The sequence below is a fragment of the Mixophyes fleayi genome, chromosome 2 (genome assembly GCF_038048845.1).
Source record: "Mixophyes fleayi isolate aMixFle1 chromosome 2, aMixFle1.hap1, whole genome shotgun sequence".
Lineage (NCBI taxonomy): Eukaryota > Metazoa > Chordata > Amphibia > Anura > Limnodynastidae > Mixophyes > Mixophyes fleayi.
The window spans coordinates 224775643-224803135 of NC_134403.1; the positions used below are offsets into that span (position 1 = coordinate 224775643).

Sequence of the window (27493 nt, forward strand, 5' to 3'; positions counted from 1 at the left end):
TAAGTGTTAACCCTTTGATTGCTGGTGTGTGCCTTGCAAACTGTGTGTAACAAGGAGTGCTCATTGTGTTCCAGTGTGAGGCGGTATATTAGGGTCCTATTGCCCTTATTCAATAGGTGGTGTCAAACCAAAGTGGGTGTGGTTGTGTGAGCAATGTCCGGGGGCGATTCAGCAAATCTGTAACCTCTGCGATAGGTTAGAGAAAAATTGAGTGTGGGAATTGTGTGTAACCCCATACAGTAAACACTTTCAAGTCACAAGTGCGCAAAGTGCAGGTTGTGACTGGTAAATGCAATTAGGAGAGGTTTTCTGACAAAATAGAGGTGATATATTGTTTGACTGTGTGAATATGTGATAAGATATTAAATCAGGGAGTAACTAGAGGGGGCTATTTGTGACAATATCCATTTACCCAATGTGGCTTTTCTAGTCAATGTGACAATAACCATAAATATAGGATAAACCTGAAGAGCTGCCATCTCTTCCTTCCAACAAACAAGGCATGCAAAAAGTAGTGCTGCATATTGTGGTCTTAAGTATAAATGAAAAGTATAATTAAGAAAATATATTAGTTTAATTCCAAAACTTAATTATTTCCGGGCCCAACCATAAATTATGTATCAAAGACGCTTCCTGTATTTTACAGTTAGGGAAAAGTATTGATTCTGATATCATTGAATATTTTCTCGGTGCTTGGGAAATATAAGCCCTATTTATAATTATCAAATGATTTTTCTGTAACTTTACCAAACTCAATGCCTTCATAACAAACTCAGCAGGAGCTACCCCTATGAGTCCATACAGGCAGTCCTGTTTGCATTTTCAGTCTGTTTTCCAAAAATAAGCAAATTGTAATGAATCAGGCTCATAATATCTATATTTCTCTCTTCCTTTTTCTCTCCACCTCTAGTAGTATAAAAATAGAGATGTGAGCTGACCTACAGGCTTTGATTTTTGATGTGGTTTTGGTTCTAATAATCATTCATGTTTTGGTTATGTGGCAGGTTTTGCCAAAAAATCGTGAAAGGTTAAGGTTATGGTTTTGGATCTGGATTTAATTAAAAATTTTGAAAAATAGGTAAAATAATGTAGTTTTGAGCTGTTTTGCTCCAGTACTACTATATATAGCATTAACATTAAATTCCAGTCTATTTTCTAATGATCCCTTCACAGCTGTCCCAACTTTCCCCAATTTTGGCCAAAGTCTGCAGCAAACTGTCTTAATGAAGGGTTTTGTAAGTTTGCCATCATTGAATTTGCTTTCTCTGATTCAATTCAAAGAAAAATTAAACTGCATATTGTTGATATCTCCCTTTCATTGCACCTAATCCTTTACAATGTTAGAGCTTCCTAGTAACTGTCATAAATTTTTAGAACTAGCGGGAGAGGTCTACACCTATCATCATCATCATCATTTATTTATATAGCACCACTAATTCCGCAGCGCTGTACAGAGAACTCATTCACATTAGTCCCTGCCCCATTGGAGCTTACAGTCTAAATTCCCTAATATAGACACACACTCACACACAGACACAGATAGACAGACAAACAGAGACTAGGGTCAATTTTGAAAGCAGCCAATTAACCTACCAGTATGTTTTTGGAGTGTGGGAGGAAACCGGAGCACCCGGAGGAAACCCACGCAAACACAGGGAGAACATACAAACTCCACACAGATAAGGCCATGGTCGGGAATCAAACTCATGACCCCAGTGCTGTAAAGCAGAAGTGCTAGCCACTAGGCCACCGTGCTGCTATACACCTATAGCAGCCACCTTTTCAGTAGAGTTGGACGCACTCATATGTACTCAAATGCCCCCAGGACTTAACTCAATGTAGTAAAAGCTTGTGAGCGGGAAAAGGTAGCACGGAGATAGGAGGCAGAGAGTCAGGTGACTCAGAACACAGATAACCAGGGTCAGGCCAGTGGTCAGCAGCGAGCAGGGAGCATCAAACAGGCTAATAGGTTGGGGCTGGCAGCAAACAAGGATAATCCAGATGAATGAGCCAAGAGGTCAAGGGCAAACAGCAATCTAGAAAATAAGTCAAAATCACAACAGGAATTAATTAGAAATATTCAGAGGTTTCACAGCACAGAGAGCAGGTTAGCTATTGCAGGGCAAAAGCACTATAACCGACACGGAGACTAAGCCCTCCCTGCCTTTTAAACTGATAGGGACCAATCAGAAATGAGAAAAAGAACACGACCCCTTGTTTACTAAGGAAGCAGCAATAATTTAATTACAGCCAAGCACCCCGGCTGCCTCTTACTAGCTGGGATGCAGAGGCAGTGTGAGAGGTGACCTGTTGTCCTGGCAATGGCCAGGACATGAAGATCCGAAGGTGACAACCCGTTTGCCAGGGAAATGGCCGGGATGCAGCCGCAATCTGGATACAGTCGAGCTGTCTGGATACACTGGATGCAATTGAGCCTGTGTGGCGGCTCATGACATACAATTGGTGGGTGCAAAATCTGGGATCAGAGTGTCTATAACCCTTCTTAGGGACCACCTCTGCTGCAAGTCTCAGGTATTCCCATTTATCCAGGGGTTGGACGAAGCTTCCAAAGGGGGAATGATTCTTCAGCCCTCCCTCCCTAGAAATATATGCAAGTCCTCTGTTTGATTCAGAAGGGCTGCATTATGGCACAGAGCATATAAGTAAAATAAGGTATGAATGCTCTGCTCTTGGGATACCTATAAATGCTCTGCCCATCTAGATGTGTATTGTGTATGTAGTCTTTGAATTTTTGTAGCATGGGTGCAGGCCACATTCAACTATCATCATCAATATTTATTTATATAGCAGCAAGGTAAGGTAAGCCCTGCTCTTGGCTACCGATGAATGCTCTGGCAATGTATTGTGTGCATAGTCTTTGTAGTTTTTTAGTTTGGGTGCTGGCCAACTTCGTCTATCGACATCATCATTTATTTATATAGTGACAACAAATTACGTAGCTCTTTACAATTTAAAATGTTCTACATGTGGTCGCTTAATGTTGAAAATGCCCAGAAATACCCCTCACATGCAAACACACTTTTTTAAAATATAGATGTCACTGACTGACCCTTTAAAAATTGACAAGTATTGAAAAATCGAAAAAGATTAGAATATATATATATATATATATATATATATATATACAGTATTTTTTGTGGTGTGCAGCTGCATTGACCTTCACACGCAAACACCCTTTTTTAAATATTGATGTCACTGACTGACCCTTGGTGATCTGGAGCCTGAGAAAAAGAAAGAGACCCGAAAGTCCCAATCTTGGTCACAAACCATAGCATTAGTGACTCCTGTTAGTGTCCAGCAGCACAGAGTAGCTTATGTGATGAGAAATACATTTTTACAAAACACTGTCTAACAGGTACTACTCATATGTATTTGCTATATTAGCACTCAGAATGGGACAGACAAGGATCAGGTGAGATAGAGATAGCAATTCAGGACTGTATTGATGGGAGGCTGGTAACGGAGCACAGAATTTATTTATTGAATGGGTAGTGATTTCATTACAGGTGCCGGGCACATATCTGCGGCTATAAAGCTCTGGCATTGCGGGTGTGCAAGTCTTTCTGAGTAAGTTCTCTGTACAGTGCTGCTAAATTAGTGGTGCTATATAAAATAGCTGATGAGGATGATGAAGGACGGCATATTCCCTCATATAGTCCAAAGATCCATACTACAGGATCTTACGGCTTTTAATGCTGTGGTTATTACAAAGGTTTGCCCATCACTGGTTCTCACAATTCTCGATGAAACTGATTTTCCTGTGTCCATCTCGGATTATAAGGTCCTTTCAGAAAAGGACAAGAATAAAAAAAGGAGAAAATAAGAGCCTGAATTTGGAGTCTTGTGGAGCATCTTTAATCCTCTTCTTAAAGGGTGTGGCTATGCCAGGACTCTGTGTTGTATTGTCACTGCAGTGCCTCTTTTTTTACCAGAGATGCTGTTCTGGTGTACCTTTGGACTATTTGCACCTGACCTGCAGGAGTTAACCTCCTTCCCTAGATTAATCACCTGCACCTGCCTCACTGACGTTATATGCCAACCCCAAACCTTGAACCTTGCTAGTATTTGATTGTTGTATTCCATATCCTGTGCTTGGACATTCTGAATACCAGTGTTTGTTCCTGCATATCCTTGGCTCTACCAGCTGCCACCACTCCAAATTTACAGTTTGCCTGCATTCTTCCAGCATCTAGTTCTCAGCATTTGGCCGGTTCTAGAAATCCTCTGCATTGTAAGTGTCTTTCTTTTCCTGCATTTACCGGCTATTCAATGTACTTTTCAGAGACTGTTTGTATCTATCCAGTCAAATCCGGATTGTGTTTTCTTTATATCCTGCAATACCTGGACTGTGTTTTGGCTATATCCCTCTATTCCTGGATTAAATTTTTTTGGCGCCATGCTCCCTCTTCAGCCTCAAGGCTAATACATTTTTGCAACTGAGTGTTTGTGCTACAATGAAACAGATATATCCTTCAGCTACTCCTGACTCCTTTGCTAGTTTTGCAAGCACCCAGTTATTCATAAGAGTGAACATCTAAAAATTAAATATCCACATTTACAAACTCAGTCACATAAGTGTTTAACTTTTCAAGAGTATTTATTCCTACAAATAAATACAAAGACAGATGATTCTTCAGCATCACAATTCTCGAGTGGCAGGTCATTCCAGAAAATCCAAGACTTTTAGTCTTGCTGATAGACATTATTGATGGCCTCAAACGCGCAACCATATTTTTCATTGTGTGGAGGATTGTCCAGTTAGTGCTTGAATCAAATCTTCATGTCAACAGCCAATGGACCTCTTACAACTGCTACCTATACCTTGGAGAGAAATATCTATGGAATTTATTGTAGAACTTTATCTCTCACAGGAGTATTATACAATCTATGTAGTGTTTGACCATTTTATGACCATTTTATGAAGGTGGCACACTTAATCTCTTGGAAAATAAATGCCTTCATCATCATAAACTGCACAATTATTCTTGGCACATATGTTTCATCTACATGTGTGCTCAAGGTCTATTATACCAAAGAGAGAATTTCAGTTAATGGCACACTTTAGAAGATCATTCTGTAAGGCCTTGCACAGTTAACTAGACTTTTTTTCAACATACCATCCTCAGTCTAATGAACAGACAATCAATGTTTAGATTAATACGTCAGAATCAGGATGATTGGACAGATTTGATTCCTATGGCTGAATATGCTTTTAATAATATTAATATTAATACAATACTATTCATTAATCTACTACATACAGTCCATTTTTTAAAAAATCTGAAATTCATCCTCAACCTGTCACTGGTGCAAGTCTTTCTTAAGAAAATTACACAATATTTGGAGAAACTTAATACTCAATTATTTGGGTCTTGTTATTTAATCTTTTTTACTAGAAAGTTATTTAGCATAGATAACCTTATTTAATAGTAAAAAAATATATATAATCATGAGAAAAAAATGTTATTAGCTTCAATGTTAAATTTATCGCATAAAAAAATAACAATTAAATGTAATTTTTGTGTATGCACTTTGTAATTATGCTTTTTTTTGTATATTTTTGCTTTTGGTGTGCTGCGGAATTCTGGGAAAGGCTTAGGTGTACTGAGGGTGAGAAAAGGTTGAGGTGCTCTGCTCTACTGTACATAAAATGCATTTTTACAGTTGTTTTAGATTGCAATCACATGGTCTAGCATGCATACGCCATCGTCATCACTAGTAATTGGCACTTACACACAAACTGTAATCGGTGCAAGTGATACGACATAAAAAAAAGGTACCTTTGAGATGCCCAAAGCTTGAATCGTACATTGCTGCATGCGCTCGAGTTTTGCACACCCTTTCAGTGCTATATCTATACCATGTTGCATGCATCTGTTAAACATTTCCAGAATATGGACATATCTCACACAAGACACTGCAAAAAGTTTAATTAATGCACTCATCATCTCCCATATTAACTATTGAAATATCATCCTTACTGGTCTTCCCCAAATCAAACTTTCACCCACACAATTTATTTTGCATGCAGCAGCTAGACTATTTTCCTTACAAATCATTCTTTCACTGCTAATCCACTTTGTCAATCTCTACATTGGTTGTCTGTTTTTCGCTGAATTCAATATAGCATACTTCTACCAACATACAAGGCCATCAACATAACTGCATCAACATACATCTCCTCACTTGCCTCAAAATATCTCAACACCTCTATTCTGCACAGGATCTGTGTCTCTCATCCACACACATTACCTGCTCCCATTTCCAGTTACAGGACTTTATTTGGGGCTGGACCCACTTATGAAATTTCCCTCCCTAGCACAATAAGACTTTCCACTAGTCTTCATACCTTGAAGCGTCCTCTGAAAACCCACCTCTTCAGGCAAGCTTATAAAATTCCTCAACCACTCACCTTACCTTCGATGGGTACTGTTACCACTGTTTACACAGTTCACACAAGACAACAACCCTTTGACCACCATTGCTGTGTTCTCATATAGACCACTAATCATCATCATCATCATCATTTATTTATATAGCGCCAGCAAATTCTGTAGCGCTTTACAATTGGGAACAAACATTAATAAAACAATACTGGGTAATACATACAGACAGAGAGGTAAGAGAACCCTGCTTGCAAGCTTACAATCTATGGACTTTTACCTTTGCATTCTGTCTTGACCAATATACAATATGTAGCACTTAACCTCATGTATCAAATGCCAATTGTCCCATAGATTGTAAAGTTGCAATGAAGACCTCTCTGTCTGTCTGTATTACACAGTAATGTTTTATTACTGTGTGTGTTCTCAGATGTAAAAAGCTACAGAATTTGCCGGCGCTCTATCAATAAACGTTTATGAAGATGATGGAAGTTTAGTAGGTGTAGATAATTGGATACAGCAGATACAAACATGGAGTCCACTTAGTAGTACATTGCTGCATAGCAGCAGGTGGAACTGGACACAGCTAGTGCAGGAATGGAGCCACCAGCAATTCTGTGCGAGACTGAGGGTGTTCAACAGGACACAGCCAATGCAGGAAAGGAGCACAGCAATAGTTTAGTGCCGGATAACAGCAAAAGAAACCAGACATAGCTAATCAGGAACAGGACACAGCAATAGTTCAGTAAGTATATCCTTTAGCATAGGTAGTACACAGAGATACAATGCTGGCACAGTGGTGTATGGTACCAAAATATCCAAGTGCATAAAGACTACAGATGAAGAAATAAATTGGAGACAATCAATGTATGATCACATGGGCAGGTAGTTAGCAGCAGCAGTGAGTACAGAGTAGAATAAAGATACAGGTAACAGGATTGCTGAACATTGGTCTGAGAGACTCAATCATTTGGCAATGGATCCTTGCATTAACTGACTGACTGTATCTTATAAGCACAGGTATTCCCTCCAGCACCTGTACAGCATCAATGTTTATCAAGACATCATCAGAATAACCCTTGCCATGTTTATTTAAGCCCAAACCAGCTGCCAATCTGGAAAAAGTCTGTGAATCATAGTTCGTAGCAAGTCTCTTTTATTGCAAATATTACTTTAGGTATCCGGGCTTCAGATGACACCAAGACAGACATTAATAACTTATCAAAAATTATTGGAATATGATGTAGCGTAGATTAGGCCAAGCTAGAATATCATGTACATTAGTGTTTTACAACCCGTGAAACATGTACCTCCAAGGGTGGCTCATACAGATTAGAGGTATCTCAGTCTAGTAAATTAATATCATAATAAGAGTTTACTATATTAGTAAGAAATACAATGTATAGATAGCTAATTAAATGGGTATATATATTTGAGGATATTTTAGATAAAAGGACACAAATTTGAGGTACTTGTTAAGCATTTGCTCTTATAAGGGGGCACAAGATAAAAAAGGTTAAGAAATCATGGTGTGAAATGTACTTTTAAAAAGTGATGCTTTCAATTTAAAATTCATTTTTTCTATTAATATAAGCTGCTTGCCCTCATCTGTGTATTTTGGGGTTCCAAAAAGAATCCTTCCCAGTTAGCAGAGAACGGTACCCAATCATGTTTGTGATCAGCTCCTTTTGACTGCAGCTAAGGGCTCAGTATTACAAATGATCTGATTATCTTTTATGGATTTCAGTTGAAGAGGCATGGGTGTACCACCAATGTCACTAGTTGTGGTGCGAGCCAACTCTCGACTCCAAGTAATGATGGTTCCTGGTGGCGATCCCCCTATTTACTACATGAACGGCAGGTTATACAGAGCATGTTTAGTTTAAACATGTGTCTGCATTGACATCCTCAGAAGAGCTAAATATGAGCCTGGTACATCACATTCCTCTTCCTGCCATAAAAGGTAACTGTACATGTTACTTTATTTAACAAGGACAGCATAGTGAGATCTAAGGCAAACAGTGTGGTAAATATGTTATGTGACAACCTCTATAGCACCATTTTCAAAAAAGAAATATGCTTCCTCTGCTCTGTCTACTATTGGACAACCCATTTAACAAAAATATGTGAATTGCATTGGAAAATTTCCAAACATTTTTAATAAGCATTGTTTTATTTGGAGTAGTTATATTATAATAAATGAGTTGGTCTTCTATACATTTGGAGCTTTGGATATCTTACAGTAAAATCTGCTCAAAAGAATAGTAATACAGCCAAATGGTCTAATCTCTACAAGGCCACTTATGTGACACAATTAACAAAATATGAAGAAAAAAGCAAAGCAAGTAATTTAGGAGGCAGGATGAGTGATTAGATCACAATTTATGCCTGATATCTCTGTGCTGCTCTATTGGTCTATAGGTCATGATAATCAGATGTGTACATAATATGCAGTTGTCTAGCTTTCAGATTTTAAAGAGTAATTCTGACTTGCTTACAAGTAGGGATGAATGTTATTTTTTTTATATTTATGCAATAAAGCGAAAACTTTGCTATCATTTATAGACTGTACAGAAGAAACCATGCGCCCAGTGGTCATTGATTGGAAATACTTGAATCTTAGTTTGGATTTACCTAACAATATCTTTATTTACCAAGCAGGGTAGCTCCTTGCCATGGAATTACCATTTATTTATATGGCAATAAATAATCCAAAACCATATTTGTTTCTAATGCTCACTAACTTTCAGTAAAATATCAACTAGGCGATTAAATGAAACTTGAGGAGACCTTCTTGCGGGATTTACAATTGAACTTTATTTGTGAATACAAATGGAATACAACTTGAAAGATCATGTGCATGAAAGTAGTACATGTATATATATATATATATCCACATGTTAAGCTTTACACAGTGCTTTTACAGGAGAAAATAGTGCATAGTATAGTGTGGACTGGGAAAGTTCAAAGCATCAATCAAACACTACAGAGGAGGTCCCTGCCCCATAGCTTACAGTGTGAACATTTCCATGAGCCATAAATACACAGAGCAGGCAGTAAGTACTAGAGCTTTGACTACACACCCACATGCTGTGAGAATAATGTTTTTTCTCAATTCAGTCTGCCTTGGCTGAAGTTGAGGACTTCCATATTACCACTGTCGGGAAATGGTAATACATTTATATTAACTTCACAAAAAGCAGAGACAAGATGAGTGAAAACAATGTCCACGACATAGAGAAACCTACAATAAAATACAAACATTGGTTTTTATTCTGTCGTATTCCATTAATAAATATACATATGCATTTCCCAGACATAGAAAAAATTGTCATCTGTCACGCTGTTAGGTAAAATGTAGTGGTTATTTAGTGCAGGCAATTTACGTGAATAATTTGTAAAATCTATTGTGCAAATAATATCCTGAAAAAGATTTATGTGTATTTTAGTGCAGCAGTGCTGGTACTGGTCTGTTTGAAACTGATACATTTAAAATGTCTCATTGTGGTATTGCATCTGCCACATGTGCAAAAAGTTCCAGCAGATAGTGTAGATTGTAGAAGAGTGTATAAAAATGCTTTATGGGGTCTATACATGAAAGGTTGATGAGTCTTATTACCGATGAAAACTCTGACTATAGAACTCGATATTGCATTGCCCTAGATGGTAAAGGGCTTACCGTCAGACTATGTAACAATTTTCAGAACAAAATCAATTAAAACAATTTTTAAAATAAATCATATATATGCAGTAGTATAAAAATAACATTATTCTAATTATTACAATTAATGAATTCTTAGAAATGTAGTAAAATTATATTATATTTTCCATTATATAATGATGTTTATGTGTGTTTACGTGTGACACAATTATCACATAGATAATGTTCCAGGATACAGGGGGCCTGATTCATTATGGAAAGGAAAGCAAAAAAAAATAGTTAATTTGCACCTTGTAAATACCATTTTGAATTGGAGGGGGAGGTAAAGTTAAAATGTGGGGACAGATTTATAATTGGGGTAGGAAATGTCCTAGATCAACTTTAAATGTCAGTGTAAAAATAAAGCTATCAAGTATTTGTGTCATACATGAAAAAACAGCCAGTATTTTCCTTGTGCGCAGAATTATAAACTAATTTGCACCACTTGCATTGCATTGGTTTTGCCAAGGTTCAAAGTTACTAATTTTTTTGCTTTACTTTCCTTAATGAATCAGTCCCTGGATGTCCCCATATCAGGATCTTTGAATTTTTTTTATCACCATTCTGTTATTTGGGTTTAAAAGTTATTTGGGATTATTGTCGATTCTTGTACATTGCGTACGTATTTAATTTCCTAGAAATGATTAGATGTTATATTCAATTGTTAGCGGTTTCCACTGCGGAAAAAGTATTACCGTTATTACGGTAATACTAGCCGGATTTCAGCTCGCAGCTCCCTGAGCTGAAATCCAGCATGAAAAGTACCGTAATAACGGTATTTATGCTCACTATTACCATAATGACAATAATAGTGCGAGGGGCGCGTTACTTTTGGCTGTAATGCCAACAACTGAATATGCCCCTATGAGTGATATTGACATAGTTTGCACATGTGAAATATGTGTAAATATCCAGGTTTCATTAAATAAAATATTAGCCAAATTCGTGCAGGAAAATCCACAATTACAAGTACTTACGGTCAATGGCTCCAGAAAACGAAGTATCTGCTGTAAAAAAGTAAGCAAATGTAAGGTCAGTGATGTACTAAGCATAGATTGAATGCTACATTTGTAACCAGGTGAAGTCAGAGAAATAACAATAAAAATTGTTACAATCAGCATGAGCAGAACCGCTTGAACTGGAATGATTATCACTTTTGTATTTATTAACAGTTACTAATACAGTGCCTGAATATTACAAAGTGCTTTACAGAGAATATTATTCATTCACACCAGTGCCTACCCTGGTAGAGCTTACCACCTATATTCCCTACGACAGACACAAGGATTAATTTTGTCAGAAGTCAATTAACCTACCACTATATAATGAATTTTGGGAGGAAACCAGAGCGCACAGGGGAAACCCACTCAAACCTCACATAGATAGTTCCCTTGCTGGAATCAAACCCATAACCCCAGTGTGTGTCAAGATGAGGGTTTCAGGATATTGAAAGTGGGGGTTTAGCCTGCTGGACACCCTTTCTCATCCAAAATTCTACATTGCTTGGATTGCATTGTGTTAACCACATATGTATGTGCTTTATGTCCATTGTACATTTGTTAAATGTTGGCAGGTTGGATTAAAACACTGCTACTATTATATAAACATGGCTTTTATTTGTGTACTGGTAGTTATGTAATATACCTCCTGGCCATTGTGTCTATATGTCCCATTGAGTTGCATTCTGCATTAGCAGACATGCTGGAGCCACACACAGGGTGCCTGCAAGTGAGCTGAGGACTGGGCACAGCACCTGTTAAGTGGAAAATCAATCCCAGGTTGGGGCCAAGGGAATGCCCATCTGAAGATACTCCATCATGGAAAAGAGTGAAAAAGAAAGTAAAGTTAAAAAGAAGGGAGATGAGGTTCCCTGTTCAGGACTATTAGACTGAATGAGAATTGGACTATGTTGGCATCAAAGCAACCACAGACTATGCTATGGAGTGAAGAGCGTGACTTTGCTTCAGTCACTTTGATGTGCAATTTTAGCTGCTAAAACAAATGAGAGGTATAAAAGTGGGTAATATATATATATATATATATATATATAATAAAAAGGTGTGTCTCTCACCCACTATTTACCTAGGTGAACTATTTGATGCACGTAAGGTACAGGGAAGACCAGTGGCGACACACAGTGCTGATATATGGGCAGACCAGTAGACTGGCAGGGTGGCAGGGTGAACAAAGTTAAACATTACTCTGGAAGTCTCACAAACTGCAGTTCAATAGCAATGCTAACCCCTGTGCCACAGTGATGCTTATTTTATGATATAGGGAACTCCCTCATCTAGTAGACCAGTTGATAATAATAAGTTAAAATGTAGCTGCAGGTGTAGATGGATTCACCTGACTGGATAAGGAAAGTCACCTGTGGCCCACTGTGTGTAAATAAGAATCTGTTTAATTAAAAATATTTTAAAGTTCAATTGTTTGTAAAGACAGATCCATAACTTTATGAGCTGAAATATAAACAACGATGTATTTATATATATATATATATATATATATATATATATATATATATATATATATATATATATATATATATACACCCAACACATACACATACACAACATGCAAATCTATTACTTTATTTGATTGTACACTGTTTGTAGTGCTATATAAAAATAGTGTGTTTTAAAACTTACTGTCACTATTGACATATGAATGCTATATAGTTATGATAGGAAGTTGATTTGTTACAGTGGTCACTTACCAGCAAATAGTTCCACACCGATTCTTGCAACATTCCCATATGTGAAACTATCATCTGATCTGACGCTACAGGACTGTACCATGGAGAAAAGACAAACATTTAAATGTTAGCTTTTTATAGAAAGAGCCTTTTAAAATATCACCATTTGTGTTACTGTGAAATCACAATATAACAAAGAGTAAATAATGAGGCAGCAGACACAACCCCACAAACCCCTTTCATAACTTGTATTGAAGGACAGCATAAAACTATGTCTACAATTTAGTTCACTGAGCAAGGTACACATTTTTGTTTGATGTTTAACAGCTACTTAGGTCCTATATACAGTGACCATTCATTTCTGAGCTGACTATGCAGCACCGAATGAAACCTCTTAGTCCTGGCCAGTGATGGAACAACGGCAGTTGCAGGAGATGCAGCTGCTATGTGTGGAGAGGAGGCCATAGCAGCCAAACTCTGTTCAACAGCAGTAATTCCCTTAGCCTTCACTCACTATCATATCAGCGTAAGCAGAGTTTATCAGAATCAAGGCTGCACTGCACAGACACAGACTGTGCAGTGCAGAAAGAGTGGGGACCATGAGACGATGGACTGCATCACCAAGCTGCCCTTCCAAATTTTGCTATTGAGCCCCAGATATCCAATTGCTTGCAAGGAGTCTATGCTTGTAATTTTTATTTAAAGTTTAACTTCTGCATAAGTTAAATGTCACCTGTGATAACAATTAAGTAGTAAATGAAAGCCAAAATTGGCAATTTATTCAATTCCATGACTCATTTCTTCTCATTGGAAGGTCATGGTTATTAGGGTAATACATGGATAACGTAGTAAAGTGAATGGCTCTACGGTGGACCGACCAACAAATTTGCATTTCTTAGGATGCTGCCTAAACATTAATATTTATATAGAGTCATGTAGTGCAATGCCCAATGCTGCTGTGCAGGTCACAAAATACTACTCAATAGATAACTATGAAAACATCAATATCAGTATTCACTATAATGCATACTTGCCAACTCTCCCGGAATGTCCGGGAGACTCCCGCATGTTGGGGGAGTCTCCCGGACTCCCGGAGGAGTATGGCAAAATCCCGCATTTACAGAAATAGGGCCACAATACCGCGATTCTCCGGGAATCGCGGCATTTGGCCCCGCCCCTGACTGTAAAATGACGCGTTTGCGTCATTGCGTCACGGGGGGCGGGTCCAAAATGACGCGATTTTGGAGCCCCGCCCCCCGCACGCCCACCTCCTCCACTGAATCTCCCGGAAAGCAATGGGAGAAAGTCGGCAAGTATGCTATAATGTTGCACCATGCTGCATTTTTTCATCAGCATACAAAGCCAGTTCTTTGAGACATTACTTATCGCTATTTATTTAACACTATTTTGAGGACCACACTGTCATCACCTACTGGTGATTGCAGTATAGGGCGAAAGCAAAATGGGTGATCATAGAACCACCTTTAAAGATGCACCTTTAGAAAATATTTTCTAGTCACCAGCCTGGCAGGCAAATACAAGAGTGGGATCAAAGTCTAAACAGTGAGTAACACGTAGCTCTCATTCACTCACACATATTTTTGAAGAATTTGCCTTTGGCTGTCATAGGAGTGATTGATCCCTAATACAAATTCTAGTGCATGTTAACACTGAACTGTAGCTAAAACTCTAACGCAAATGCGGCCAATTTAAGTTCTTGGTTTCTCATAGCTATGCTTGGTTTCAGACATATCATTTGCACAAGATACAAGGCAGGTTTAAGTACCGACTGATAGCTATAAAGCTGCACATAGCTAGTATAGAACATGTGTATGCAAGTAAGATGGACTATAAAAATGCATTGTATATAAAGTACATATTAATTACATATTGATTTGTGTATTTAGTAAAGAAAAAGAAAAATGTGCTATCCATATTAAAGATTTTAGTGTTAAGAGTTGTTCATTTATTTTATAATTTTTCTGATGTGACCTTAAATATCGTATACTGCAGTCTGTTCTGTCTACATTCAGAAAGTAACGTTTAGGCAGAGCGTACTAACACCCAGACGAAAACCAAAACACAACAGAAGATATGCTTCAAATTGATTATGGTCGCAGCTACGCTCAAGTTCTGTGCTCTATTACTTGCGTGCAAGCTGCATTCGGACTTGATTTAGGCCCATTGTGTCCATTATATTCTTCTAACCAGATTTTCACCCCTACAATCTATTTTTAATTCAGTGACTCGACTGATGTTCCTTGCAAAACTTTATTGTACTGCTGCTTCGCTCTCTCAGTCTCTATATTGTTTTTTTAATATATTACTTATTAAATGCATCATTAGCAATACAAATAATGGTTACAGTGGCATGATAGAAATATCAAGACATGAATTAACAATAATAATCAATCCAGTTTGTAGACAATATCTAAAGATATAAACAGAAATGGTTGATGAAGGTATATATAGATAGATAGATAGAGAGAGAGAGAGATAGAAACAAATGGAAAATCGGTCCTGTTTCGGATGAGATTCGCCAGATGAAAAATGCCTCCAGTAAAATCAGAACAATCAACATTAAACACATGACAAAGAAAACAATCACAATGCAACAACCTTTATCACATGGTGATAGAGGATGTTGCACATATTCCTGGTTTTATGAAAATTTTATGCAAACAGCCTCTCTCAGGGGCCTATTTACATCATGGAAACCCTATGCCATTTTGCCTATTGGTATTATCTTTCAATGTTATCTGTACTTTTGCTAGCAACATTTTCTTTAAGCATACATCAGAACAATCTACATATGCTATAAGGACATACTTTACTTTATCATGTGTAATAATATATACAGTAAAGTTAAATTCATTTTAAATTATAATAAAATTGTTATAGAAAAGGGGACACGCAATAGTGGAAACCTTTTATTATATAGATCTGCTCCTTCTCCAATTCCTCTCTGCTGTCACAGGGGCAAGTGATGTGGAGGAGGCAAGTGATGGGGGAGTCGCTGCTAAGCTCCCTCTGATGTATAAGGGGAGTGGGCTGGAGGTAAAAACACAGCTACTTGTTCCCTGTTACATACAGGGGGAAAAGGGAGCATGATAGATGCATTAGACCTCAACCTAAGCAATTACAGTAAATAGCATTGTGCCGATAGATTCACAATCATATAAGAAGGAACTATGTTCTTAATAAAGCAGATAAAATACCACTTGCATGACATAAATATATATATATCAACATTTCATGCCTCTTTTTAAAATACATCTAACCAGATATATAGATATATAAGGAAATTAATGCAGACAGTTCAAAGATCCGAATCATGAAACTTCTGAAAATGTCTAAGAGCACTATGATCTTATTCTTTATATTCTGGAAGCAGGGCCGGTGGAACGTGGTAAGCAGGACAGGGGGACGCCATGCCTGAGAGGCGCTCCATCTGCCTTCCCCGCTTGTCCACTGACCAGGTCCAATAAATAAATTACTTACTGCTACACCCGCATAGGCACCCTCCTCCCTGCTCACTGACTGTCGGTGTGACATCATCACGTGCCGACCATGTCAGTGAGGAACGGTGCAGAGAGGAGCCAGCTTGCTGAAGAAAAAACAGAAGAAGAAGAGAGGACAGAAGAAAAGAAAGTCAAATAAAGGTTAGTAAAGAACGGAGGGGGAGCACTGTGATGAAAGCGTCAATGTGAATGTGATAAAGGTGGCACAGTGTAATAAAGGGTAATGGAGGGCACAAAGTGATGATGAAGAGGCACAAAGTGTGATGGAGGGCACATAGTGATGATGAAGGGGCACAAAGTGGGATGGAGGGTAGAGAGTGATAATGTAGTGGACACAGTGTGATGAAGGGGGGGCACAGTGTGATGATGAAGCAGTAACAGTGTGATGAAGGAGGGGGCACAGACTGATGAATGGGCAACAGTGTGATAAAGGAGGGCACAGTGTGATGTAGGAGGGCACAGTGTGATTAAGGAGGAGGGCATAGTGTGATGATGGGGAAATAGTTTGATGAACGAGGGCACAGTGTAATGATGGGGAAATAGTTTGATGAAGGAGGGCACAGTGTGATGTAGGAGGGCACAGTGTGATGAAGGGAGGGGCACAGTGTGATGATGAAGCAGTAACAGTGTGATGAATTGGCAAAAGTGTGATAAGGAGGGCACAGTGTGATGAAGGAGTAGGGCACATTGTGATGATGGGGAAATAGTTTGATGAGGGAGGGCACAGTGTGATGAAGGAAGGGGCATTTTTTCCCCTTCAATTCTTCTCACCAAACTAATTGGCCTAAAATAAAATTTTATTACAAAGAATACCTATTCTTCATTTATATAATTCATAGAGCAATAAATGTTTACTGTTTAATGTATTTATTTGTATTACTCTCTTTTTTAAAGTTTATTATATGATTTGTATTAAAAGAAGAAAAGCATTATTGAATGAACTAATGTTATATATATTAAAGAAGAAGTTTGTTTGTTTCTTTGTTTGTTGGCGAATATCTTCCACAGCTCACAAGGTAAAGCTGCCAAATCTTACATAGTTATTTAGTAAAAGTAAGCTATTAGACCACATAGCAACAGCGTGACAATGCGACAAAGCGACAAATATTAGAAACATTATTTTTTGATTGCAAACAATTATTTGACTGCTGGAAGGAAACCCTGCGACAAGAAAACATAACAACAACACAACAAAGCAACTTGCTATTATATAAAAATTGCTACACATTACAATTCAGACCCACATAACGCAGAGTGACCCTGCTTGTAATCTATAAAAGAGGAGGGCACAAATGTATGTTTTGCAGGGGGATGCCAGACATGCTAGCCCCAGCCCTCTCTGTAAGTGTTCTTTGAAAACAAATTGACAGAAATCTTTTAGTATTGGCAATATTTTTGAAGCCAGGTCCACATTGGAGTAGATACATTGCAAATGATGTATCTCAATGATCAAACTTACTATTTTTCTTATTTTAGTGTTATTAGAATTGAAAAATGTATGGTTCTCCATATGGCAGTATCTACACATTTTGCAGTGGTTGCCAGGATAGCTGCCTTGTGCTTTATGTAACAAATTACTTCACAGTGGAGCCCTATTTAATTCTAGAAAACTAGGGGAACATTTTATTTTGTGGTTTAGCTCTTTTAAAGATAGTGTTAGGCCTAGCAGAGATTACATTTCTTAGTATGGGATCTATTTTAAGATTGTGTTAGTGTTTATTTTAAATATACTTATCTGTGCTACTAACTGTATAATGAAAGGACATGACTATTTGTTACTGGCATTCACTGTGGGGTTTTAATAGATTAAAATGGAATTGTGATCTATCCCTGTGGGTTATGCTAACCATAGCAGACGTAATGGAGGGCAGCATCCTCTCCAACTGGGACAGGAAGTGTGGACCTTAACTGTAACATCAGAGCCAAGCACCCTACTCTCTGCATAGCACTGAAAGGGAGGAGCAAAAGCCAGCAGCTTCCCATTTAAGAAGCTGATGGCTATTTCTTCTTTATGTCTGGATCCCTGTGTGAGAGTACTGTGGGGGCTGTGGGTTTTCCGCGGGTGTATTAAAAACACTAGATGAGTGACATTATGTCACACTTCAGTGATTTAGGTGCTCTTAACCATTGGTGTCCTAGGCAAACACCTAGATTTACCTAATAGTAGAGCCAGCTCTGGATATTCTCAAAAACTCTTTTTTATAAACTTTGCATTGGAGGTTTCTATACTTGTATCTTAATCTTGTAAAATGTTGCGAATGTATGTTTTTCTTCTGTCTAAACGACAGCTGTAATATTAAAGATAAGTATAAATATTAAGTATTTTAGATAATTTCTAAATTAAAAGTGGTAGCATCACAATTTAATTGTCATTGTTTCAATATTGGCTGACATTTTGTTTTCTGATTATTTTCCCATTCACTTTAACCAGGAATATTGCTATATTTTCAACTCTTTATTTGAACCGATTTTCATAGTATGAGTACATTATTTGTAGTATAAAACATGTTAGCCTGAACATAATACATTTAAGGAAAAGCCATCAGGTAAAGTCTTACCGAAACACATGTGGCATTGCAAATTGTTACATCTGCATAAATGTTGACAGAGTCATAGCCAGTAATCTGGAAGACTTTCATTGAGAATCGTGCTTCTGCACTGTCTCCATTGTGAATTACAGTGATTAGATCAACACCATAACTGGGGTCTGGACACCTAAAAATAGTCAGATGAAAATGAATAATTTGACTCGTCTGAAGTACTACAGCTCTATTTAATTTTATTTTTACCAATAATTGTCAGAAAAGTTCATACATATTTACTTTGTTTAGTTCTATCATAGTTGGTTTTATTTAAAAAGATGTTAGTGTAGTTAATACTACTGAACTATTGCACCCTTTCTATAATGCAGTTTGCCCTAGGTTAAGTTTTCAATGTAATTAAGGAGTACTGGGCTGCAAACACAGTGGGTTAATGTACTTTAAATATCAGGGAGCTCATTTTACACAATTTACGACCTGAAAGTATGCAATAAAAGACAAAAAAACATAAGGCACCTAATAGTAGTTCTATCAAAAAAGAGCAGATATGTCTGTATATATAGTTGGGCGTATCACAAGATAGTTGTACTTACACAAGGCATACATCAAGTGTGTATACTTATGCTCAACAATAAAATAGACATTAACAGTGTTGGTAGCAATCGCAAAGTCCCACTCCTTATTTTTATACAATAAAATAATGTAATAAAGTGTCATATACACAAGAAATAATAGTGTTTTGACAGTTACTAATAAATTAATGAATGCCACATTTTCAATATAAACATGAATGAAATACAAACACCTCCACATCTGTTGTTTACCCTCTTTAAAATTAAATAGGAATATTCTTTGCTGCAATAGTCCAAATTAAAATGTCAATTAAATAATGCGAATAGACAGCTATGACTCAATATACATAACGCCAATAATTTAAGTACTACATGTTGGAGAGGTCAATATGCAGCTAGCTAGTGCCTTAATCAAATGCTAAAATCAGTGAAATCAGTGGAAATCAATTCTGAATCGCGTCACAAAGACAAACTTCCTGCCCACTTCATTAATGAAGTGGCAGGATTAGGGAGGTTTCCCTGCTCTCCCTGGAGTACAGGAGAACTCCAAAAATTTCATGAGTCTATAGGACATTCCGGGAAAGATGCCAACTATGTTTTGGGGGTCAAAATGTTTAAATGATCGGGAATGGGTAGAGGTGTTCTTACGTTTGTAGGGTGCTGCGATGCTTTTTAGCCAAACATATTGACCTGAAACTAATACCACCTTGGCGGAGCAGAACACACTACTTTTACAATAATTTCAAAGAGGATTAATAGAAATACATAGCAAACAATGTGTTTAAATATACACAAATGTGTTAAAAAAGGAAAATAAATATTTGTCACTTAAAATTAAGTTAATCCTGATGTCCCCTTACTTTTAAGAGTTTTATGAAAAATAAACTGGTGTAAATCAGCAGTAAATTGGGAGGGTAAACAACAAACTTTAATTAATTATGGATTTGTGAGGGATAGGTTATGTCAAACTAATCTAATTAGTTTCTACGAGGAAGTTAGTGGGAACTTAGACCAGCGCAACACAGTAGATGTGGTCTACTTAGATTTTGCAAAGGCCTTTGATACAGTGCCACACAAGAGGTTGGTTTACAAAATAAGGGAACTGGGTCTTGGAATCAACATTTGTACTTGGATCGAAAACTGGCTAAAGAATAGGGAACAGAAAGTTGTGATAAATGGAACATTTTCTAATTGGTCAAAAGTCTTAAGTGTAGTACCTCAAGGTTCTGTGCTGGGGCCACTCCTTTTTAATATATTTATTAATGACCTTGGTGATGGTTTAGAGAGTAAAGTTTCTATTTTTGCAGATGGCATTTAACTCTGTAAGGTAATAAAATCAGAGCAAGATGTAGCTTCTTTACAGAGGGACCTAAATAAACTGCAGGATTGGGCGGCCAAATGGAATATGAGGTTTAACATAGATAAATGTAAGGTTATGCATTTAGGAATCAGAAACAAGAACACAATCTATAAATTAAATGGAATTAATTTAGGAGAATCTATAATGGAAAAGGATTTGGGAGTGCTCGTAGACAGTAGACTCAGCAATAGTGCTCAATGTCAAGCAGCAGCTGCAAGGGCAAACAATGTATTGTCATGCATAAAAAGGGGCATAGATGCAATGGAAGACAGTGTAATTTTGCCATTGTATAAATCGTTGGTAAGACCTCATCTTGAATATGCAGTACAGTTCTGGGCAACACTCTATAAAAAAGATAATTTGCAACAAGAAAGGGTTCAGAGAAGGATGACAAAATTGATAAAGGGTTTGAAGTCATTAAGTTATGAGGAAAGGTTAGCCAGTTTAGGCATGTTTAGTTTAGAAAAGAGGCATCTAAGGGGAGATATGATTACTTTGTACAAATACATTAAGGGTCAAAACAGAGAACTTTCATGGGAACTTTTTACCCCAAGGACTATACACAGGACATGCCTTCACCCCCTAAGGTTAGAGGAGAAGAAATTTCACAACCAGGAAAGGAAGGGGTTCTTTACAGTAAGGGCGGTCAAGATATGGAATTCATTGCCAGGGAAGGTTGTGATGGCAGATTCAATAGATATGTTTAAGAAAGGGTTAGACAAATTTTTAGCGGAAAGGTGTATCCAGGGATACAACCGTTAATTAAAATGAAGGATAGTAGTGGATATAGGGTAAAAATAGGACTGCAATATTAAGTCTGGGGGGATTTTCACAATTGAAACAGATTGGCGGTTGCTTACTCTGGATCAATTTCAAATATAAGTGCAGGATCGCAGGAGATCCAAAATAGGTTGAACTTGATGGACTGATGTCTTTTTTCAACCTCATCAACTATGTTACTATGTTATTATGACTCAAGCTAAATGTGATAAAATTAAGGCTTTCTCTCATGCAAGACGTGTATTTGAGTCCAGCATTCAAGATGTATTCTGACTCAATAACCAGGCTATAAGTGTAAGGCTCCTGAGACAGTTCCTCTGTGTATGTCTGTATTGAACCAGTACTTACACCAAGAACAGGCACGTATGAGGAATTCAGATGTAGGTTTATTTCTTGCTGATATTCTTGCAATTATGCACAAATAGCAGATGAAAAGATGATAATTTGCCAGAACTCAACCGGAAACAACTGAAGACTAAAATGGCAGATACACAATGCACTAGAGACAAAAAGGAGGAAGGGCTAATGACATCAGAACCTAGCTACAGGGAATCAGGAGGGACAAATTTAACAAGATGCAAGGCTCTGCAATATTAACATGACAGTAACTTAACAGCATATGAAACACATATACCATGGGACATGACAAGCTGCAATGACTGCACATTAAGATGCTCACTTAGATATACATCTGTTTTTTATTGGGGGGTGCAATATGCATTTTTAAACTGCATATATACATCAATAATGCATGCATACATTCATAATTCTTTTTTAGCGTATTGTTGACTTTCATCCCCTTCCACCTGGAAAGATGGAATGATGAGTAAGAGGCAGGCAAGAGCAGGCTGAGTGCAGAAATAGCTCACATAAATACATCTACATTAGATGTGGGCACATACGCAATGCTATGTTCTTTTTATTTTTACTTTGTTTTAACACTATATTCTTGATGGCTGATGGTGAAATATTGAAGATTTTCACATTACACATATCTAAATGTTTCCTACTCATGTCTAATATCAATTTTATACAAGGTACAAGAAATGGCTGTCTATACACATTACTTATTTTTGCTTACTTGATCTTCCTACCGGGTCTACTGCAGACAAGAAAACTGCCATTTGATTTCTCAAGGTAAAAACAACAGATGTATATATTCAATTTAATATAAGTTATTCTGCATTTATAATTGTGTCTGCATTTAATTACATGTTATATGTGAATGTGACTTTCATTTTTATATATATATCTATATATATATATATATATATATATATACATATATATATATATATATTCATTATATATATACTCAATACTCACTTGTGTATATTGAGATTTGTCACTTTTTGTATTTCAATCTTCTCATAAGTGCTTCCAACTATAAACAAACTAAACAGTGCACATCTGGATCTTCCTCAGTTGGGGTGTGCTCTTGTGTAGGAGCATACTGTGCCACAATGTAAATGACCCCAAGTTAAGCCATAACACTAACACAGAAAATTAATCTGATACATGCAAATTAATTTTTAAAGAAAATTTAATAATTCCATATTGTACTTTAGTTCTTGTGCCATGGTCTTAAACAAACTGTAGAATACTTACAGTATACTATCTCCAGAATTAAAATCATAATTTAACAAAACATATATGCTGGTCATTCTTTTCTATGAAGAAATTGCACAAAAGAAAACAGAAAGGTAACATTTATCAGCATACCCATCTGATCCAGTAGTCAGAGTATAATTCTCTCCAACACCGGCTGCTGTTCCCCCTGGGCCGGCATATATCTTTATCACTTTAATCGAAAATGTATTTGCTTCCAAGTTTGGTATGCTCACTGAAATGTACACAGTGCCTTCCACATACAGTACTGTATCAGCTGTAACTGAAGTGGTAAACGTAGAATCCGTATACGCTGCCATAGTAGCTGTCATGACACCAACTGCCCCCGGTACACTTAACTCTGTGGTCCTGAAATATACACATAAATAAAAACAAACATAACAACATGAATTATTTTCTAACCATCCTTTGTTGTAAGCGTATTTATTTTGAGAATGTTTTTGGGAATAAATGCCCAGTATTTTCCATTATTCATTAACAATAATAACATTAAGATACATTTACATATCTACATAGAATGTGCTGTATCATCATCATTTAAAATGTCCATTTATATAAAGACTGAACATCCAGATTTCCCAAAGGAAAATGCATTAAGTGCACATTCCTAATGTATGTTGTGGAACCACTGTATACATTTGTAACCTGCACCCGTCACATAGGTATCTAGCTTTTATAGATATTATTATTTTTTCATTGTGCAAAGACACATCTGGAAACTGTTTTGCTTTCATAACATCACTCCCATAATTGCAAAGTAAAATTGGTAATAAAATGTAAATCAGGAATCTGTTCAGAATATGATGAAGTATTTATTTGTGAAATTGTTTAATGCTGATAATATGTCTCAGAAATTGGTCTATTGTTATATACATGCCTAGCTTTTGAAAGTCATAGTAAGATGGGTATACGGATGTCACTTACGAAAGTATTGGTTTCAAGGTCACATTAAGTTGAACTGGGAAGATCAATGGATAGGCACAGCTCAATTCCGCAGTAGCATTATTTCTGGTTATGATTTTGCTTTTATTAGGATAAATGTGCAGGATATTGGAAAAAATGACATGAGTCGAATTTATCTGTCAAAAAAAGTCAATAATAGTTTATCCGATTATTGCATTAACATGGTGAACAGACAGTTAATAGAACAGTAAACATTCACTTCTTATTGTTATCTTGTCTTCATAGGGATATGTGATTAGACTAGCTGAGTAGGCAATTTAAGAATTTTAAAACTTTTTGTGTGCCTACTATTTTGGTGCACTTTTTAAATATTAACAAATGTTCATTTAGTGAGAAATCAGTTTGTTAATTTTGCACTCACAGTTATGTTATTGCCGCACTTCCCGATGCTCATTGGATCACGAAAAGTCACTTTAACTTCCCCATCCACCAAATAATCAGCACCAACACAATCAGCACCAGTGTTATCAATTAGTGCCAGATTGGAGGAACTAAATTGGCTCTTTTCCAGCTGGCACTTCGAAATGTAGATGGTCATCATTCCACTACTGCACACAACAGTCGGATTTGGAGGTTGCACTAAGTTATAGGAAGAGACAAAGCCAAATTAACACAGTGCCATTTTGAAACATACAATATATTTATAAACCACCACATAACATACATGTGTATTGGTTCCTGCTACAAAGGATTAAATTAACTTCTTCATTTTGTTACTAGATCTTTTAGTGTTTCTTTCACTGGTATTTTATTTCTATTAAAGTCATGATCTACCTGAAGACCTGACATCATACAAATGTGCTCTGGCCTCTGTAGAGTGTAGCTCAAAATTAACATTTTGGGGATGATAGCTATAGAGATTCATAGGTATGACTTAATTTAAATACCAAATGTCCATTATATTACACTGCACATATTGCTGCATCTAGCACCAATTTCATAATTCTCAGCTCTGTCTAACATATTTCTTGTGCAGAAAAGAACACTTTGAAACCAAAGCCCCACAGCACAGCTGGGGATCACTTGAGTGCATGTTCTGCCTGGAGGTTCCGTTAGTACCAAGCAGTACAGTCAGCATTTCTGGTGGAGATGATGTGACATGAAGCACAGAATTTTCTGACAGAATACTAATGGCAGGGGAACAGTGGAAGAAGTAACAGAGCTCCTGGACATCCTGTGTAATATACTGGTCAGGTTGAGTGTCCAACTTGCATTTATGAAAAAGTGGCCAACTGTACTTAATAAGACAGGAACCTTGGTAATTAATAATGCAAATAACTGTTGAGTTGAGAGTATGTTTATATATATATATATATATATACTGTACCTGTTGCATTGTAGTTATTTGGGTCACAAATACAATTAGTAGTAGAACAAATTGTCTCAGTTGCAGAATGCACTAGAGAAAAGACAGAGAGGCAAATGGCATGTAACACATAATATATTTCTTCGTAAAACAGTTATAACATGTCAATACATTTACAGACATTTAGTAAAATATTATTCCATGTTGTGCCTATCAGAAAAAAAGTTTTTTCTTTCTGAACAAGGAAATAAACATGTATTTTGAAACCCAGACACACTTGGTCCTCTCTGTGTTCCTTTAAAATATGTTTTAGTATTTAATAAATGATGTGTCAGTAAGAAAATCTCTACAGTAAATTTTATAAGGTTGTCAGCAAAGAACTAATTTGAAAGATTGTTCATTTTGTCTCATGATTCATCTCCTCAATTGTTTCAAACTGCACACAATACTTATTTCTTTTGATATTCCATAATGTTTTATTGTTTTGTTTAGTACATGTAGTGTCCAATAATGCTCAATACAATGAGTTAAGTGAGTTAGGAATGTGATATCTTTCACTGACTAATATATATAAAGACACCTAAAAGCAGTATTATTAAGTGAGCTCTACTATGTCCCACAGAAATTTCTTTATACACAGATAGAACACAATATTTTCACTTTCATTGTCCTGTACACAACATAAAAAGAGAATAAATACTTTGACTGACCCTTGGGAAAAAAGGGCCCATCTTGGCCTTGTGGGAGAAGTGGGTCAGAAGACCCTTGCCCCTTAAGTGGTCATTTGGCTTTTGTATAATCAACAAATTGGCTAACATCTTCCAGAACTATTTTTCCCCTGGATAGCAGCTCTGGTTACAAGGTAAACAATTATTTTGTTGCTGATGGCTGCATAAAAAACTTTTTACATATCTGTTATATAGTGCAATGTAGTAAATTTTTCTCAGCCATAAGATTCATTTTTACAATAATAAATAAATTTGCCAAAATAATTATGTACCCTTAAGTATTCTTTAAATAGGGTGCAATTGATTCTGGGGATCAATAGATGGGCTTTCAGCAAAGGTATGGAAGATAAAGAAAAGTAAAACATTTAAACTCAAACACGTGTATTCCATATTATTTCTCAAGAAAAATATTAATAGTGTGTTGATGTATGTTGTTATAAAACATAACCACTTAACTCTAAAGCTCTCTTAGCCCAATTTGTGTCAGTGCATCAGGACTGAAAGACCAAAGCACTTGAGAACACAGAATAAGTGTCTGCAAAAATATTTTAAGAAGTCACTGCTCGACACCAAAACCAAAATGGTGCAGGCTGCCAGGTCTACCATAAAATTGATCCCCCAGAATCAGAGTCTGACTTAAAGAGGACACTGACATCACTAAAACTTTAAGGGACTTTCTCAAAGATATAAAAAGCACAGTAACAGGGAAACTAATAAAGGCAAGCTTAGAATTCAGGCATTTCATAAATGACAGAACAGATAAATTGGAGACAAAGATGAACTACTTTGCAGTCGACCATGACAGGCACTGTGTTAGAAGCAGATTACCTTTGAGAGAGGCTGGAAAATATTTGGGAGAACTGAAAAAGGAGAAACAACCTCCACAATCATGGAATTCTGCACACTGTTATCTCTGTTTTATGGCTACTTACTCTATCAGTTTCAGATATTTGGTGCTGGACATATAATCTATTGAAATGGATCGAACACAATATCACACTCTGAGCTAAAAAAATACCTACCCCACCCACATTCCTACCATTCATCTGCCTTTATAAAGAAAGGAGGAGTGGGTATTGTTGTTGCTTCACAAGTGCCATTCCAGATGTATTCCATAAAGAAAGAGGCAGATGTTTTATAATAAAAATTTGTAGTATGAGTTGAACTCCAATTACTGTAGACCCCTTGTATACCCCCAATGTATTTCATATCTCTTTATCTATCTATCTATCTATCTATCTATCTATCTATCTATCTATCTATCTATCTATCACCATCTCTCTCTCTCTTTC

The 27493-nt window shown here is 36.8% G+C and overlaps 1 protein-coding gene across 1 annotated transcript; it reads right to left on the bottom strand.

Annotated features, from left to right (window-relative positions):
• Nucleotides 1-9524: 9524 nt before the first annotated feature.
• On the bottom strand, nucleotides 9525-25584 carry LOC142140305 (uromodulin-like). Its single transcript, XM_075198110.1, has 8 exons — nucleotides 25495-25584; nucleotides 24529-24746; nucleotides 24129-24283; nucleotides 23298-23552; nucleotides 18882-19038; nucleotides 12824-12896; nucleotides 11082-11111; nucleotides 9525-9648 (listed from the first exon to the last, which is right to left on the bottom strand). Exons 2-8 carry the CDS (start codon nucleotides 24706-24708, stop codon nucleotides 9584-9586), a joined length of 915 nt encoding a protein of 304 aa, XP_075054211.1. The 5' UTR covers nucleotides 24709-24746; nucleotides 25495-25584; the 3' UTR covers nucleotides 9525-9583.
• Between the last annotated feature and the right edge of the window lie 1909 nt (nucleotides 25585-27493).

What these genes read in the sequence shown, in the direction of transcription:
- LOC142140305 (XM_075198110.1), bottom strand. Translation starts at nt 24,708, where the DNA reads ATGATGACCATCTACATTTCGAAGTGCCAGCTGGAAAAGAGCCAATTT. An exon ending in AGTGCGGCAATAACATAACT is followed by an intron (nt 24,284 to 24,528) that starts GTGAGTGCAAAA and finishes TTTTTTTGACAG; the next exon opens with ATAAATTCGACTCATGTCAT. An exon ending in ACCTTGAAACCAATACTTTC is followed by an intron (nt 23,553 to 24,128) that starts GTAAGTGACATC and finishes TGTATATTTCAG; the next exon opens with GACCACAGAGTTAAGTGTAC.